At 38.0% G+C, this 20,145-nt stretch overlaps 1 protein-coding gene across 2 annotated transcripts in view; it reads right to left on the bottom strand.

The window, feature by feature from the left end:
- Positions 1 to 20,145, bottom strand: part of LOC140238356 (alpha-mannosidase 2x-like) — a 158,656-nt gene that overhangs the window by 66,639 nt on the left and 71,872 nt on the right. For both annotated transcript variants that reach the window (XM_072318289.1, XM_072318290.1), the window contains exons 10-11: positions 18,650 to 18,832; positions 9,291 to 9,399 (exon numbers count right to left, since the gene is read on the bottom strand). In XM_072318289.1, the coding sequence (XP_072174390.1) occupies positions 9,291 to 9,399; positions 18,650 to 18,832 (292 nt within the window). The remainder of the gene's footprint in view (positions 1 to 9,290; positions 9,400 to 18,649; positions 18,833 to 20,145) is intronic.

Below are 20,145 nucleotides of genomic sequence, written 5' to 3'. Positions count from 1 at the left end.
GTCATCTAGGTGCCATTTGTGATTTTCAGATAAAGTCACATGATCGAATATAACTTCATAACAAAATGTCATTTCCATATCATTTTCGGTAGACATAAAGTTCAAGACACGACTTGATCGTCCTATACTACACTAATTAGTCATCATGACGGGCGCGTGTGCGCGCATCAAAATTTTAAAATGCTCAAAACGACTTCCCCATGGGAAATCTCGAAGTTTCAGACAATTTGAAGCGTTTCAAAAAATTCTGCGCGTATGCATCTGTCCGTGTGTTTTCGCGCGCGCAGCGCTTGAGCAACATGAAAAGAAATTTTTTTCTGACTGATTTGGATTCCTGATACATTCAGTGACAATATCCATTGATTTCTGATCGATTTTGACCAATAACAAAGCAATGCACTTGCGTCAAAGTTCAAATTCCGCGCTATGTGCAAATATAGTGAAAAAACGTGTCTTTGTTTATTTCGCCATAGCTCTTTAAAATGTCCGGCAACCCTTTGATTTCGTTGCATATTACTAAAGCATATGAATTGTAAATAACATTTCAATTATCAATATTTCGAGGAAAACTCTATGACGTCATCATATCATCGTCTGAAATAAAAAAAGTGGAATTAAATTTTTTGAGGTACCGTTTCTGACATTTAGTTGCCTATATCTTGGTTGTTTTAGCTCAATATTACCCCAAATTTGGATATGTTGTACTTTGACAAATTGTCTTTCAAGTCCATATCTTTGTCTTGTAATTTGATGACGTCACCACACTGAAAATTGTGATTAAATGCAAGGTATCAAAATCAGCCGATTTTACGTGTAATGTCTATGGGACGTATTTTTCCCAAGTTGCTGGAAATGGCATAGCGCCATCAGTCGTTACAAGGCTGCATTGCCGTCTAGCAATACAATACATGTTCACGTGGGCACGTTTGTCGTGAGGGCATCGACTTTTTTCCCCTGTTATATCTACACAATGTTTTTTTTTTGCCTTACCCTTTTCCTGGATGTTCCATGGCCGAGTGGTTAGAGTAACAGTTTTGCATGTATGCTTTAGAGGGATCAATGCTTAGGTGATACACTATCAGCTATTCACCAATTGTGATAGTCAAAATCTTCCTTTATTTCTTTTTAGGTGATACGCTATCAGCGTATCACCTATTGTGATTGTCAAAATCTCTCTTTATTTTTTTTTAATTCTTCTTTCTTTCTGCCACATTTTGTGTCGTGAATATCTCAACAATGACATGACAGGATAACATGAAATTTTCAGTCAACATATCTCATGACAATATCTAGCCACAATAAAATTTTCATGACAATTACATATCTCCGACGTCATCTAGGCGCCATTTTGTGATTTTCGGACAATGTCACAAGATCGAACATAACTTCATAACTAAATGTCATTTCTGTATCGTTTTCGGTGGACATAAAGTTCAGGTCACGCTTGATCTTCCTTTCCTATGCTAATTACCCAGGTCATCATTACGCGCGCGTCAAAATTTTAAAATGCTCAAAACGACTTCCCAATGGAAAATCTTGAAGTTTCAGACAATCTTAAGCGTTTCAAAAAATTCTGCGCGTACGCGTCCGTCCGCGCATCAGCGCATAAGCAACATGAAAATGCACATTTTTTGACTGATTTGGATTCCTGATACATTAAGTAACAATATCCATTGATTTCCAATTGATTTGGACCTATAACAAAGGAATCCACTGGCGTCAAAGTTGATACTCCGCGTGCGCGTCTATGTGCAAATACAGTTGAACCTCTCGTATCCGGACAAGTCGGGACTGGGGCTCATTCGGATAAGGGATTTGGCCGGATACGGGAGACTCAATGCTTTATACATGTACATATACATACACATGTACTGATGTAGCCCATTGTAGTACCACATGTAGTACTGTATACTGCAACCTTTTCATTGTTGCACTCAGTAACAGACCCCAAAATAGAGGTGTATGTTAATGTTGGAAGTAATATGTAATTCATGTGTGTTTGTGTAGGAGTTCTCAAGGAGTTGGGAATCCCCCTTTCCTCCCATAATTATTAAAAAAAAAAAAAAATCACGGCGAGATTGCATCCGTATAATAGAGAGATCCGGCTAAAGGGAGGCCGGATAAGAGAGGTTCAACTGTATAGTGAAAAAACATGTCTTTGTTTATTTCACCATAGCTCTTTAAAACGTCCGTTGACCCTGTTTTATTGCATATTACAAAAGCATATGAATTGTAAATAACATTTCAAGTATCAATATTTCCATAAATGCTCTATGACGTCATATCGTCATCTAAAAATAAAAAAAGTGGAATTACTTTTTTTGAGGTACTGTTTCTGACATTCATTTGCTCGTATATCTGTTGTTTAAGCTCAATATTATCCCAAATTCAGATACGTTGTACTTTGAACATTTGCCTTTCAAGTCCTTGCATGTCATGGTTTTGAAATTTGATGACGTCATCATACTGGAAATTGTGATTAAAGGTAAAGACCCAAAATCAGACAATTTTACGTGTAATGTCTATAGGAGGTGATTTTTTTAAAAACCATGCATTGACTTGATAACGTTCAAGCACCTTTACCTCAGCTGATTTTGCTCCATTTCCTCTGAAACTTAAAGGGACTGTACAGTACTGGTTGAGGTGGGGATTCATGTTTTGAACATTCTTAAGTGAGATAATGAGAAACCTCTTGTGAAATATGAAAGAGCATGTAATTTTAAGGAGGATTCAACGTATATTTGATGAAAATTGGTTTTCAAATGGCTGAGATATCCAAAAAAGTGATAATAATAAAAGGCGACATGCCACAACTTTATTAGGATCTCTTTGTTTCACCTTGTTTTTGGATATCTCAGCCATTTCAAAACCGATTTTCATCAAATAAACTTTTGATACCCCTTAGAATCGCATGCTCTTTGACATCTCATAGAGTGGTTTCTGAATATCTCGCAAAACGTAAAAAGCTAAATCCTCACCTCCACCAGAACTGTACACACCCTTTAAGTATGTTGTAGCTGAGACAATAAGCTGTAGTAATCATGCATTTTATTTTTTCATATCTCCTCATCAGGTTGACAATTTTGCAGCTTAAAACTGAAAATGAGAATTGAATGTGGACGAAACGATTCCTGATTTATCTTTCACATATAAGCTTACGTTCCTCATATTTTCTCGTCGAGACGTATGGCTGAGAGGTTAAAGGCGAAGTCTCTGGTGCCAGAGACGTGAGGTTGCACACGTTCATTTACATATCCTGTCTTATCGACTTACTTGTACACGCCAACACACGTATGATATTTTCACTTGGTTTCATGACAGATATAATTTCATCTGAATTATGTGGGACTTTATAAAGAATTGGACTTAATGAATGTTTCTTAATATTACGTCATGTCGCTATTTAACATAATTTTTGTCGATCACTGAAAATGAGAATGGAATCTGGACGAAACGATTCCCGATTTATCTTTGCAACTGTATATTGATCGAATCCACGCGGCCAGTTGTGGGAAGTTGGATAGTCACAGTCAATCACAGTCAATCACATTCACTTGAAGACGTATCCCGCCAAAAATTTCAATGTCAAAGTAAATTTGTGTTGTGTATAGTATACAGTTTTAAGTTTCACACACGATCTTTAGGAGAGCCGTGTGGCATAATCGCTTAGCGCGCTGTGTGTTCATAATGCCATACTGGAAGGCGAGAAGTTCAAGTCCCGCAGGACTTTTTCCTTTTCTTTTTCTTTTCTTTTTTTTTTTTGCAGTTCAGCTTCACTCCGATGTCATTTATCGTATTATTTCAAGTATACGCAACCCCCTGAACACAGCTACTCTATTTCCCTTGTTTTGTATTGGAGTTTGGAGGTTGGGTTTGCTTCATTAATTTTGTCACACATATTGTAAATTGCCCCTTGAAACATTGCCCCGCTTGCCACCTTTCGTTTTCTCTTTCCTTTTCTCTTCATTTGTTCTTGTATACTGTAACAGGATAGGTAGGAATGTGTACGTTTACATAACTAGCAGGAATGGGAACTGATGTAATTAACTCTAGTCCAGGAGTATGGCATCTCGCTCATCTCTTTGAAATTTCAGGTTGTTATTGTTTGACCCAATAATGGAGTTAAAGACAGGCAGGGACGGAATGGGCTTGATATTGCTTTATATTATATGAGGAATTTTGGGTCACACCCTGCCAAGTGTAGTGATTATGACGGGGTTCTCTGTCGTTTATTTTCGTCATGGCTGTTTCACTAGTTTAGCCGTAGGTGATATGTATTGTTGGCATCTGGGAGAATAGAACAGATCAGTATCAAACTGGAATAACCCTAAGCAATGTGGTAAGCGTTCAATTTGTTGCATTATCTTTCTTCTTTAAAGTCAATCACTACTGATCGAACTAGAATTATCACTGAAGGTGATTAATACCCCCGCCTTAGTGTTGCTTTACAGTATGTGATGTCATGAGGGCAATGACGTTAATACCAAGTTTGTGCACTTGTCGAATTGGAAACAGAATAATTTTAGTTTACTGTACAATTACAGAGTTGACACTGAGTTCCACAAGGTTTGGGTAAAAAGTGTGGCTATCATCATGGCAATGCATTGTCTGATACAAACACAAGAGACATTTTGCATAACTACACTTAAAGACCATCATACACACCCAATTTTCTTTTTCTTTTCTTTTTATTCAAGAATGTTATATTTAAAGTTGTTTCTTTCCCCTAACTTTTTTTTTTATGTGTGTGGATGTTCCGTGGCCGAGTAGTAGAGCAGCGATTTAAGTTACGGTGTTAATGCATCTTGTTTAGCTTCTTCTCTGACATTAAGTTGATGGTTTTTAAATTTGGATATAGTCTGTCTATTAAAGTCTGTTTATGCTTAACCCTAACTAGGCCGGGCTATTCAGGTAGATGATAGAGCCGGGGGGGGGGGGGGGCCTCCCAGGCCCCCCCTCCGGATCTCGGCCGTCGACCGCGCGATCGCGACGAAAATTGGCACACGCATTGCCTATGATGTAATCTAAAGTACCATGAAGTTAATTTTTTCAAAAATTATCATTTACACTAAATTATGCTAATTTATGCATAGTGATGCATGAAATCAGACAATTTGGTATAAATCACTAAATAAAGCTCAAAACAGGCACATTTTTTGTGTAAATATTCTTTTTAGTGTCCTTAGCAAATGTAAGAGAAAAAAATTGCGCAATCAGAAAAAATTTCCTAAGTATTTTATTGTTTTTTTAATTTCTTATGTATTTCTTTGTTTTTTCGACTTTATGTTTTTCATTGTTTTTTCGATGAAATTTGTCCGTGACATTGTTCCGAACAAGAAAATGCGTTATTAATTGATTTTAATCATTTGCCTGGAAACACAGTTTGCATTGAAATTGTACACAAATTCACGTTTTTGAGCAATTTTTGGTCTGACATGCACGTGCATATTTATGTGCAACTTCGGAACCGCACACCCGGGTATCGCAAATTTGGTGTCAAAAGATGCGGGAGACTCGAAAGAAAAAAGTCATGAAACGTCGCGGTGATAGCTTCTCGCGATAGCGATACATAGCGCGAAACGTCGAGGGGGGGGCCTCGGAGGCCCCCCCCCTGGCCTAGTTAGGGTTAAAAACACTGCTATAACATCTAATACATTTGCTTCACTTTTCACATGCAAGGTTATAAATTGCAGTTGTGCAGTTTTCCTTATGACACCTCTCGTTTTCTCATCCCTCTTCGCTACGTTTGTTTTTGTTATACTGTAGGTGGGAATGTGTGCATTTACATAACACCAATTTGAGTAGAAATGAGAACTGAATTAATTAACTCTAGGCCAGGTGTATAGCGTCTCGCTCATCTCTTTGATATTTCAGGTTGTTATTGTTTGACCCAATAACGGAGCAATGTAGACAGGTTATATAGATTAACATGCGCTATTCAACTCTTTTATGCTACTGTCACCTGGCGGGATCGCGATGATTTCATGAATTATTTCGGCTTTAATCATACACACTCGTATTCATATCATTTGTTACATGATAATGAACAATCCCAGATCTATTCAAACTGTTAAATGCGTTTGTTTCTTTTTCTAAACACCGACTCAAGTAGATTAAAGGGTGTGTACAGTTCTGGACAAGGTGAGGATTTAGCTTTTAACGTTTTGCGAGATATTCAGAAACCACTCTATGAGATGTCAAAGAGCATGCAGTTCTAAGGGGTATCAAAAGTTTATTCGGTGAAAATCGGTTTTGAAATGGCTGATATATCCAAAAACAAGGTGAAACAAAGAGATCCTAATAAAGTTGTGGCATGTCGCCTTTTATTATTAGCACTTTTTGGGATATCTCAGCCATTTGAAAACCAATTTTCATCAAATTAACGTTGAATCCTTCTTAAAATTACATGCTCTTTCATATTTCATAAGAGGCTTTTCATTATCTCACTTAGGAATGTTCAAAACATGAATCCCCACCTCAACCAGTACTGTACAGTCCCTTTAACATGCGTTATTCAACTATTTTTACGCTACTGTCACCTGGCGGGATTGCTATGATTTCATTAATTATCTCGGCTTTAATCGTGTTCATCATATACACTCATAGTTACTAGCAAGCAAAACAACTGGAAGTCGGAACTAAAAATGGAATGGATATAATGATGAGTTCCACACGCATTCAAATATTATTGTCCATTTTGGCCACGAGTGTCACTACATGAAAAGTTTTTGAATGCGTTATGTTTTTCCTCTCATTGCGCTGTGGTCTGACCTAATATCACGCACGCGTATCTCCTGAAAAACAAAATCGAATGATTTTATTCAATAACGTGGTAGTACGAACATCGGAAGGTATTTCTGTGTCTTATCGCGTGGTTTAGAAGAAAACATGAACTACTCTGCAAAACGGGAACGAGACATGGATACCATTACTTTGGTTTTCAATGTTCCATTTGTCGCGTGTTTGAAAGCAGCAAGTCAAGAAATGGAACCTTGCGAAAAAGAAAATGGAATGATTATGATTATGTTATGTGGTTTAGAAGAAAATTGGAAGGAACGGTAAAGAAGGATAACGGCGGGACTGAAACATGTTTGTTTCTGAGTCTTTCTGCTTCAGATAGTGCAGAGATCGAGACGGGACGGGCACTTGTATACAGTGTGTTACTGCGTTCCACACTATGTAAAACGGGGATAGCGTGAATTCGCTTTTCAATGTTTCGTTCGTCGCGTGTTTGGAAGCGGCAGGTCAAGAAATGGAACCTCGTTGTATCTGATCAAATTGCTTATGTTTTTCTTTATCATGATGCACCGAAAATGTCCTCGTTATAATCGGAATCTCGTTATAACCGAACTCGTTATAACCGATTCGTTCTGCCATAGGTTTACACGCAAAGGAAAACGGGACCGACGCGATCACCTCGTTATAAGCGGTTCCTCGTTATAACCGAACTCGTTTTAACGGGGTTTCACTGTATAGCAATTTTGGTTATGCAAATAAGGGTCAAAGTTCATGCTTGAAAAGACCAATGTTAAAGTCAATATGATCTTTGAAAAGGTAATAATTATTGTCATATTTCAATTTGTTTGTGTTGATGACCACTTGGTAAATACACTGTGCATACTCAAAAAGCCTGTAAATCGACTGATTCGCACACGCACAGAGTTTCTGATAGGTTTGTATGACAGAAAAAATATGATCTGAATTATGTTGGTACAAAAAATTCAACTTCGTATAACCTCAAGTAGCTATATTACATTCTTTTCGTTGTCGATCATGGATGACCGGTATCTATGTCACCCCAGCGTATCACCAACTTGTCTTCAGTGATGAGTTTCATGTCTCGTTTACTGATTACAGTTGTACAGAGATGATGGCAATGATAATCCTTGTGTGAAATTCCATGAAAAAGTCCAATATATAAAAAGAAAACTCCACTAAAAATATCCAAGGCAGTTGTACCGTGTACACCTGGGGAAATATTCATTGTACGTACAATCCAAGTCATCACATGGCTAGCTAGCAGCTAGATGGCCACAGTCAGGGATCGGAATGCTCAGTGCAGTCTATACCCGAAGCTAGCTCCTCGCAGCTGATACATGACCGTCTTATTAGCCCATCTGTTGGTGGGTGCTGTTTAGGCTTTGTAACACAAGCTTGCCAGATGTGTGCGCACATATACATGCAACAGTATTCCCATACATTATATGAGAAATTAACAAAAGATCCTCATGCAGATGCTGGAGAGACAAGGAAAAAAAAAAACAATGACTGGAAGACAGAGAAAGAGAGAGAGAGACAGAAAGATAAAGATTTCCAACTTTTTCTGATTGCAGAAAAAAGAAAAAGTCAGAATTGCAAGAAATGACGGAAGAAGTCAGAATTCCGACTGAAGTTGGAAAAGTGGCATCCCTGAAGGAAAGAAATGAAAATTTAAAAACTTTAGAGACAACAAACAACAGATAATGCACACACACACACTCACACAAAATGAATGCCACAGACAGCCAATAGCCAGCTTGAATCCTTGGCTCAGGTGAGTTTATAAAATGAGCTGATTATAGAGGTCTCAATTTCCTACAAACTTCCTTATCTTCCTAATGCAAAGAACAACTACAAATGTCACTATGGCAACTGGTATGCCTAAGCCACAATGCATGGTTCTCCCAATAAGTCTATAGTATGGCTTGACAAAGCGTGATGACAGTTTCACATAACTGGCAAAAAAATTGAAATGACATATTTGTCACAAATGTGGTGGTTGTTCACTTTTCTTGAAGTAGGTTTAATTGGATCAATGGTTATATTATCTAAGAGAGCAGGTATTAGGGGATTTGACAATTGTCACTTGACCTTTAACTCTCTCTGCATTGGCTAATTTCCAAAGTATGGAGAAAAAGTGTAATTTCAGCATAAAATAGTAAAATTTAAGCATTTTAACCTGGCCTTTGACCCTTGAACTTTGACCCCTGACCCTGAAATTACCTAGGGAATCACTGACATGCAGTACATGCACAGATATGTACAAAGTCTCATAATGATACCTTGAGCCACTTCAAGATATTGAGGAAGAAGTAAAATGTAGCCTTTTCACTTTACCTTTAACCTTTGATCTGTTAGCCAAAACTTTCCAAGAGAATTTCTATTTGGTAATACATGTATACACCGAGTTTCAAGAAAAATCCTCCAGGCATTGCATACAGTGTAGATAACTCGAAAACATAATGCCTCTGGTGACACTTCGTGGCGGAGGCATAAAAATTCAGGACTATTATGAGACCATAATTTCTCACCACATCAAAGTAGGATGCCTGGGGTTCGTAACTGCTTTTGTCTGGAGTCAGCATGTAGTGAATTCCTGCCATGATCACTTTACCCATCTCGTTCAGAGCTGTCAACATCCTACCATCAAGAAGATACACAAGGTACATGTAATCATTGAAATTTGTGCATGGCAGTGAGTGATTACTGACAGGTAACTGAAGATTACACAGTCTACATGTCTGTATTTTAGTTGCACTTGTTTTCATAAACCCGAAATGTGCTTTATGAGGTATCAGCTGGTGGAAAAATTCCAATCCTGTGCCAGATTTAATGGGAAACATAATCATAAAAACAGTAGAAGACTTCATCCAAAAATTGCAAATAGGCAAACAGGTGATATAATCTGCCAAGAACACTTGGGTACATGTATATGCAATAATTGTGTGGTGATTTCAAGAAAACATGACTGTGGTACTGCCGGTGAAGAATGCAACATTTAATCTCAGCGAGTAAAAATGAACTGGGCATATTTATGGATAATATCTGAAGTGCTATTCCACATCTTTGTTCAAGCTGCTTGTAACAAATAGAGTAAATCAGATAAAGACAATAATTGCAGTTCTATAAAAATTAGAGCAATGGAATTTCATGTTTTCATAATATGGTAATATTGGTTAGAATCACATACAAACAATTGGAATAAGAGCTGACGTCACCTCTCCAATTGTAATGTTCTAAGGCGACGTGGGGGGTCTGCCATAGGTTTTGCACCGTTTTTTGTGCGGCTATTTCCACAGAAGCCGTCGGCTCTGGGCCCCCGAGACCAGTGCCGTCGGCAGCGGGAGGGTCTCTTCTATGCCTTCGACCGGGTTTCGTCCATGCTCCTCCTCTGTGTCGACGTCGAGAGCGGCACAAAAGAAAAATGAAGCAAGTTCGCGGGACTCCTGCTTCAAAGGGATAATGGGGTGCAGCGAAAGCTCTTGATCATCTTACATGGACAGACACACACGCGCACACGATGTACACGGGTTATACAGCTCGCAGTTTCAGATCGCACACACAGAAATCTACACAATACATGTATTCAGGGTGCCCGCATATGTGTACGTCGCCATATTGATTGATGACGTAATTGAACTTGACAACATGAACAATTCGCCGTTGATGAGCTCTGCATTTTTAATTACCCGTCTTGAATTGCCACTGGAAAAATAAAAACAGAATGAGGGAGGAAAGCATAGGTCTCCTTACTTCATGCATATTCATATGTTCAAAACACTACATTCGTAGTTGCAAGATCTTAATAAAATTTCCATATAAGTGCACATTTTCATAACCCTAATTTTATGCATTAAATATGACTTAATGCAAATTATTTTTAGCCTATCAATAAAGTGTCAATAACAGTTTTTTGACAATTTTATTCTTTCTATTCCTTTTGAATTTGAATGAAAGAGGTCATGTCTACCTGTTTCATGCAATCGGCTGCCATCCTACAGTTTTTTGTTCATAGACCCATCCTCCTGATAAAGGAGTATAATAAGGTTTCGTGAACCCTGTATGGTTAAAAGAAATCTTAGAAAAATATCTTTTTGCTTGATCACCCTTTCATGTCGATTTCAAAAGCAGTTTACTAACCCTTGAATTACCATTTTGGTAGTTTTTTTTTTCTTTTTTTTTTACCAGCGGATTGGGGGGGGGGGGCACGTGCCCCCCATGCCCCCCCCCCCCCCCGTAGTTACGCCACTGGATACATGTATGTCAGATATGACAACAGAGAAAATGGTGCATAACTTTGGATGATTATTTCTCTTACTGTTCTTCCTTTTTTGAAAAAAGAGCAAGAGTTGAAAAATTGGTCTCAGCCAGGAATCGAAACTAGGTCTTTTGCATGGAACAGGGATCTCGCCAGCGTATATCACCCTTGTCGGCCCCGACAAGCGTGCGGTTTGAAGAAGCAATTGCCGACAAGGGTAAAACTTGCCGACAAGGGTAACACCACGCGTGAACTTGCAGACAAGGGTAACTTGCTTGACGAGCTAAGTTCGGACCAATTTCTCGCCTTTTTCAGTCTTTATTATCTGGCGAGAAAAGAAGCTAGATGTTGAAAGCAGCAGCAGTTTACATACTTTATATACAAGCGCATCTTCGCAGTAGTCACCGCACCGATCACAACAACGCGGCTCAACAGAGCGACGTACTAGCTGATACACACCACATCACACACTTGCTCACTCGCATGCGCTCTGATTTGGGATCCACACACACATATGCACAAGCACCCAGCCGGCCACTTACAGCTGCCTGCGTGTACAACGGTACAGTGTATTGTGATGAGAGGGAGAGAGAGGACGGAATTTGGAAGAGAGGGTCGGAGAGTGCAGGAGGCTGAGGAAGGCTGACACGTGCTCGCTTGTTGTCACGCTTGTTGTCGGGTTACGCAAAAACAAACGATATGAAATACATGCCCCCCTCCGCCAAAGGTTGTATTTTTTTTTTTTTTTTTTGCCTTTGGCTGCTTTGGTTTGTTTGTTAGCTTGTCTGCCTGTCTGTCTCTCTATTCGCAAAATAAGTCAAAATTTGGGAACAGATTAGGATGAAATTTTCAGGAACAGTTACAGTTGGTTGGTAAAATAGCGCAAGGAACAGATGATTATTGATTAAATTTTGATAGTGAGCAGGATTTATAATACCACCGAAATTCACCGCCAGGATCCAGGATTTTTAGACTTTGTTTCGTATATTTGAAAGGATTCGTATCAATTCTTTAGGAAGCTGGCCATCGGCAATGATGCAAAATTAGATGCGTTCAAAGCATTGCCGCAGAGAGAAAATTAACTCCATTTTTCGTTTAAAAAAAAGAAAAGAAAAAAGAACGTGCGATGGAGTAAGCAAATGCAAATTGTTATTTAGGTTTTGGTAGTTTCAGTGGGTTATTATCATTTTTTTTTTTTTAATCTAAAAAGCCATTCGTTCCATTTTAGCCTCTTCAACTTCCATGGATTTGTAAACGTCATTCGTGAATATTTCATTTTCCTTCTCCGGGCCGAAATTTATAGTAATTCTGTCATGATGGTCTTTCAAGTTCAACGTACGTAATGCTCCACGTGCTTCTGGGTTGGTTTGTTAAAAGGTGGGTTAGGGGGCCTTCATGGGCAGAAAATAAATGGCTGATCATTCATCAATTTTCCCAGTTGGTTTACATGCTACGTACACGCTGTTTACGACTACTGAAGCAAGGTGGCAGTACGCGCGACATTCTTTACCTGACACCTGGCTTTCGTGGAAATTTTGTGGAAATTTCCACAAGCCATGATATCAAGTTTCCCCACTGCTTGAGGTCGTGCTTTTTTTTTAATTCTTCATTACGAACATCAATTTTTTCAACTTGAAAAGTGTAGATAATTTGCTTCGAGGACGTGTTTCTTTCTTTTTTTTTTCTTTTTTTTTTTTATTGCAGCGTCGGTAACATTTTGTTTTGTTCATCGTCCGTGCATGGCAGGGGTTCATGGGAGGAGAACGATAAGAATGACTGGGGAGAAAATAAACTGAAAGAAGGAAGCATCTTTTGAGCGAGCTGTCTTTGTTTTTCTCTACACCAGCATCAGTTATCGCCACCAAGGTTCATTTTTTTTTCGTTACTCCGACAGATTAATGATAAAATGATGCTAGATTCTTTATTCTGAAGGTTCGTTAATCCAAAAATGATTAAGAAAAAATGTCCGTTCATTTCACGACGGAATCAGTTTTGTTATTTCGAACGTTCTGCCAGTGAAATTTCGGAATAAAACGACGGCACAAAACAGCGTGTTTTCGTACTCTAAGGGTCTGTTATTCCGACAGAAGTAGTTATGATGAAATAATAAATTGTAGATTCTTTATTCTGAAGGTTCGTTAACCGAAAATTGAATAAAGAAAAATGTCCGTAAATTTCAAAACGAAATCAGTGCGTCATTTCAAACGTTTTGCCAGTGAAATTTTGGAATAAAACGACTGCCCCCAAACAGTTGCAGTTTTCTTACTCTGAGGGTTCGTTACTCCGACAGATTAATGAAAAAATAATGCTAGATTCCTTCTTCTCAAGGTTCGTTAATCAAAAAAAAAAAAATGATTAAGAAAAAATGTCCGTTCATTTCACAACGAAATCAGTTTTGTTATTTCGAACGTTTCTGTCAGTGAAATTTCGGAATAAAACGACGGCACAAAACAGCGTGTTTTCGTACTCTATAAGGGTCTGTTATTCCGACAGAAGTAGTAATGATGAAATAATAAATTGTAGATTCTTTATTCTGAAGGTTCGTTAACCGAAAATTGAATAAAGAAAAATGTCCGTAAATTTCAAAACGAAATCAGTGCGTCATTTCGAACGTTTTGCCAGTGAAATTTGGAATAAAACAACTGCCCCAAAAAACAGTTGCACTTTTCTTACTCTTAGGGTTCGTTACTCCGACAGATTAATGATAAAACAATGCTATATTCCTTATTCTGAAGGTTCGTTAATCCAAAAATGATTTTAAAAAATGTCCGTTCATTTCACAACGAAATCACTTGAGTTTTGTTATTTCGAACGTTTCCGTCAGTGAAATTTCAGAATAAAACGACGGCCCCAAAATTGTTAGTTTTCTTTTACTCTAAAGGTTCGTTACTGCGAAAGAATAACGATAATACTTTAGATTCTTAATTCTGAACGATCGTTAATCGGAAAACGATAAAGAAGAAATGAAAACGGTTATAGTTTTCTTACCCTCAGGGTTTGTTACTCCGACAGAATAATGGCAAAATAATACTCTACATTCTTAATTCTGAATGATCGTTAATAGAAAAATTATAAAGGAGAAAATATTCGTTTATATCCAAACGAAATCAGTTGTTATTTCGAATGTTCTGCAAGTATAATTTCGGAATACAACAACGGCCCCAAAACGGTGTTTTCTTATTCTGAAGGTTTTTTATTCTCAAACAATAACGACGATAGATGATAGATTCCTTTCTGAAGGTTCGTTGATCGGAAAATAATAAAGAAAAAATGCTCGTTAATCTTCGAACGAAATCAGTTTTATTTTGAACATTCATCTGTAGTACCGACCTTTGGTGTTGTTGTTGTTTTCGATTACAAACCTTCGAAGTACTCAGTAATGAATCGTTTCATTTTATGATTAAACAAACCTTCGGAATAATGACCATCATTACATTTAAAATTGTAGGATATCTCTTTGATGCCACGGCCAAACTACCGCAGTATACCCAGAAAGGAAAGTGCAACGATGTCCCGAAAGTTCTCGATCGCTTCTCGCGCATCTGCATGCAATAGGCCTATCACGTGGTCGAGCAGACGGCGAGAACGCAACACGGCGCGCGTTGTTGCGATGCAGAGGCGGCTAATTATTGCAACAGTGAAACAGGAAAAAAAAAAAAAAAAAAAAGAAATCGGAACCTCCACCATCGGCACCTACTTCTCTTTCATTTACCGGTATTATTTAGGAACTGCCGCTAACATAAGGTATGGAGTTTCTGCATTGTTTCTGTGAGAATATGCCCCTCACAACGTTCATTACATCTCCGTGAGAATGTCGCATTTAGTGGCATTTTAGCGGCGATTTATCTGTGTTGTATTGACCATTAGCGAAGGCTTCCCCAGAACAGCGCGCATACATGCCGACAAGCGTGAGGAAATTCCTGGCGAGAACCCTGATGGAACACTAATGCCTTAACCGTTCCGCCACAGAGACTTCATAGGAGTTTAGGCAGACCCAAGCTTGATTACCCAGTAGACCAATTCTTCAACCATTTATGTGCATATTCCTTTTTGGGGCAGAGAGTTATGAATAATGACCAGCCGCTGCCTCAGCTGGATCTACTAATGAGATTCAATGAGATCCAAGTACCGGTAGATTGATAATGGTAATGTTTTGTGAGACATAAATATATAAGAGATATATATATATATATATGTATAAAATGGTCCATAGGGCGAATATACCTCTGAAAACAAGGTATCTTAAGGGGAATTCACTCCAAAGGGGAAATTCTTGATTCCCCGTAAGGTTTTGACAATGTTTTTCAACGCTTTATCAGTGATCTGGGGTCTAAGGACTACTCCACAGTATGTGTGTAGATTTAGGACTGTACCATCAATACAATTTAAAGGAGATTGTCAGTGATGCAAAAAAAAGAAGAAAAAAACGGTATATATATTTGGATGTGCATAGAAAATGGGTCATTGGGGGAATGCAGGTATATTTGCTTTTTCTCAAAAAAAAGTTGTACTTTCTCATAAACATACAGAATTTATTTAGTGATATAAGATGCATTTTGTGCTCTTGTCAATTCAATGCTTCATTGAGCCCATATCAAAGGGAATCTCTCCCCTAAAATTCAAATGTGAGAAGTGTGAGTGCAGGTCCTAAGAACTCCAGAGAAAATTCTATCCCATCACAAAAAATGCCCCAAAACTGAAATATTAATTTCAATAAATCAGCACGCACCAGTGCGCACTGCAATAGTAACCAGATCTGAATAAAGTTGGCGCGCATAGACCATTGGTGTGTGCACGTTTCCTTCGTTATATTGCCCATACCCGGTACCCATAGTGTGTGTGTGTCACGTGAGTGACTTTTTTTTTCTCTCTGCTACTCTGACACCAAAAGAACGGAAATTCAAACTGTTTGCATGCAGTTATGTTCAAGTTTAATCTTTCAAATCTTTGTAGCTTTCTCGTTCACAGCATATAACAATACATTGGGCATAAAAGATAGTCGGAAACAAATCACAAATACATAACTTAGGTTATCTTGGATGACCTGAGCTCCGTACCAAAATTCGGATAAAATTTGTCCGAGTTCAGTTTTATCGGCAGCTGGAGCTCGCATCTCACCGACGTGGAAAACCCCCAGAAGAACGACTGCTGCCTAAGCGGAGATCTATGCTGGATGTCTGATTAAAGTGTTTCTCCCCGATCCCCTACATTCATCAGCTTTTTATTACCTCTCCTAGCCATAGAGATTAACACTTAAGTCCCTTACACTCACATACACTTGTCTTTTCATGCCTTTCCTACACTAAAGAAATCATCCAATCATCATGCTTAAATATTGCCCTATTGAAACTGTACACAATATGTCTAGCCATCGTCTAGACTGCTGTTACATAACATCTCTACTCATGAACCTGTGGATAATAATACTACAGCCAGCACCCTAGTGACACTGACATAGCTGAGTCTCGACTGAGCTCAAGAACATTCCTAGCCACCACCTGGATGGGAGCTATTACATAACACCTCTATTTGCTCAATTTCTATAGTCTGAGTTAATACATAATATTACAAACCGGGCATGCTGTTGCCATGCTATTTCTTTAACTTTTGCTTTATCTCATTTCATGTGACTGCCCTGTCTGAATTCAACTGATCTAGACATGCTGTTGCTATGCCCGTTTATTCTTTTACTTTTACTTTGTCTCCTTTAATGTAAATTTCCAGACAGTCAGTCTCTTGCAGTTTGACCTAGTGGCTTTCTAGGACAACTTTAAAGCTCTAAATATTCAAACAAATTCGATTTCACTTCACTGGCAAAATCAAAGATAAATTTCTCTCCTGACAGTGTGTCATGTCTCCGCGAACGATCAGCTGGGCGAGCGAGAATGCTCACTGTGCTACCACAGATTGTATAGAGTTCTGTGTGTGCGACCTGAGCCTGCGAGCTGGCGCGAGCTGTATATAACCCATATACATCGTGTGCATGTGTGTGTGTCCGGAAGAACGATGATAGAGCTTTCGCCACTGAAGCGGGAGTCCAGCGCTCAAACGCTGCATGTTGTTGTTTGTCTTTTGTTTGTCTTTGTTTTTTGTACCGCTCTCGACGTCGACACGGAGGAGGAGCGCGGATGAAACCCGAACGGGAAATAGAAGAGACCCTCCCGCTGCCGACAGCACCGGTCTCGGGGGCCTGGAGCCGGCGGCTTCGGAGGAGATAGCCGCACAAAATAAAGCATGGGAAGGGATGGGGCCAATCCTTACGCGATTATAATATAGAGATATATATATATAGAAAAGTTTTATTTTCTCATAAACATACAGAATTTAATATATAAGGTGCATTTTGTGCTCTTATCAATGTAATGCTTCATAGAGCCAATATTTAAACGTAAATTTTCAAAAAGGCAATATTTGCATTTTTTACTGTATACTGTATACGCCAAATATTTCGCGAGGTTTTTATTTTCGCGAATTTCGCGAGCCAGCTGCTATTCGCGAAATTAAAAAACACGCGAAAATATTGACTCTAGTGCCGATTTGAATGTGACATACGCGTTTCCTGTTTCTCCGTTCAGTACACGACTCCAAGATCGCGAATTTAACTACTCGCGAAATTGTCGGGAAGTCCCGATTCGCGAAATATATCGCGTATACAGTAAGATATCTATATACAGTCAAACTTGTCTATAGCGGCCATCCAAGGGAGACCAAAAAAGTGACTGTTATAGACAGGTTAAAATCTACCGCAGGAAACAAAATTTGTGGCTGCTGGCCGCGTTAGACCGGTGGCTGCTATACGCAGGGTCTCTAACAGGGCTTTTATCTTGGGCAATTTTTCAGTGGCCGCTATAGACAGGTGGCCGCTAAGGCAGGTTTGACTGTATATATATATATATATATATATATATATATATATATATATTATATATATGTATGAATGGTCCATTGGGCGAATATACATTTGAAAATGAGGCATCTCAAGGGAAGTTGCTCCAAAGGGGAAATTTTTGATTCCCCTTAAGGTTTTGACTTCTGTTTTTCAATGCCTTATCAGTGATCTTGGGCCTAAGCACTGTTCCACAGTAGGACACAGATGACGTAGTGTGTGTGGATTGAGGACTAAGCCATCAACACAATTAAGGAGAGATTGTCACCGATACAAAAAAAAAAAAAAATGGGTGTATATCTTGGATGTACCTAAAAAATGAGTCATGGGGGAATATAGGTATATCTGCTTTTTTCTCATAAAAAGTTTTATTTTCTCATAAACATACAGAATTTAATGTATAAGGTGCATTTTGTGCTCTTATCAATGTAATGCTTCATTGAGCCAATATTTAAACGTAAATTTTCAAAAAGGCAATATTTGCATTTTTTATGAATATTATTTTTTTTTAAATCAAAATTCCCCCAAACTATCATTTATTCTGCATTTCCCCTTATCATTGCTTATGGCTGGAAATAGCATTATATATTTATATACATACAAGTCAAATATATTCAAATTATGTCTTTTTTCATTGCAATGGTGACATGATATCTGATAATATCTAATCTTGCAACTGACTGTCAATCAGTTGAAATGAAAAACATCTCAACGGAAGAATTTCATGAATTTCAATGATATCTAACCTGTTCCCATAATCTACAACGACATGGTCCTTGGCTGTCCCGGTGATGCCATCATGATGTTGAAACAATCCAAGCTGCCGTCTGGCATTTGTCAACATTGCCACCATATTCTCTGAGGGGAAGCTTGTAATGCCATTCTGTTTTGACTGAGCAGTGGCATAGGTATATAGTATCTCGGCCGCCCTATAAGACAAAGCAAACACACACAAAAAAAGGGAAATATACATCTTATACCAAGTGCCTTCACATCAGATCACATACACTTCAAGATCATGCATGTCTCAAGAAAGAGAAACACTTGTTTCGTCATGTTTGGGGTGTTTCACCATTCTCTTTTTTTTTTTTCTAATGTTACATACTGACCCACACTAATAACTGCTTTACACTTTGCACTAATGTGTTGAAAAGACTTGGAACAGAAATCAGGTCAATTAATGTTTCAATTGTACAGAACCTAGGCACAAATGTAAGTGCTTTACACAAAGAGCACTTTCTTCTATTGTATTGTCAACTCACACAGAGAGGGACATACACTAACATACATAATCTTTATGGTCTTTCTTTTGACAGCAAATGTGACTCATTTACTGTATTTTTTGTCTTTGTATGTGATATAGTTGTACATCTTGTCATTTAAATTAATGTTCCCCACATTACAGCCTTAAGTTTACTTAATAGCCCACATAATCAAAACACATAAAACCGAAACTGAAAACGTCAGAATTGCAACCTTATGTTAAGTCTACATTGTAAAACTGAAAAGTTGCACAAAAAGTTGAAGTGTGACTGATTAAGGGTTATGACATTTTCTGATAGATTTATCCTTTTGCATCTAAATGCAAAGTTTGGAAGCACAGAATTAGGTTTAAGCAGTGCTTTAACAAGTTTTTGCAGACCCATGATTTTGTTAAACTTTGTCTATCCCATTTTCTGCCTATAAGATTTGTGAAAATGTATGTGAAAACACAACAGAAATTTAGAACAGAAATTTTGCGATATGCAATACGTAGATAAATAAAAAAAATAAATGAATAAATTCTTGACCTACTGCAGAATGCTCCAGCTTTAAAATAAACGAAAAAGATATACATGTAGATAAAAGGTATATATATATATATATATATATATATATATATATATATATAAGTGTTATGATACAAAATACTATTTCAACACATATGCCCCCTTTACTACTGTTTATTTCTGTGTAATGCGCATGCGCAATTGTTGTTGTTGTCATAGAAGAAATCATAACAAAAGAACGCTTTCACCCATCCAGCTTATCCGAGTTCAACATTACCGGACACCCCGCACTCTCGTTTGTTTTTGGATAATTAAACCACATTTAACCACAGTTAATATCGGTAAGTTTGAACAAATGTTAAATATCATTTTATTCATTATGTGACAATGTATGCAAATATTGATTATTTACAGAGTTATTTGAAGTAATTTTATTGAAATTTATTAGGCACTCTGATGCCGAAGTAAAGGAG

The sequence above is a fragment of the Diadema setosum genome, chromosome 14, assembly GCF_964275005.1.
Source record: "Diadema setosum chromosome 14, eeDiaSeto1, whole genome shotgun sequence".
NCBI classification, from domain to species: Eukaryota; Metazoa; Echinodermata; class Echinoidea; order Diadematoida; family Diadematidae; genus Diadema; species Diadema setosum.
Note: the sequence above shows the minus strand (reverse complement) of the source record. Positions and strands in the feature narration are given on the sequence as shown.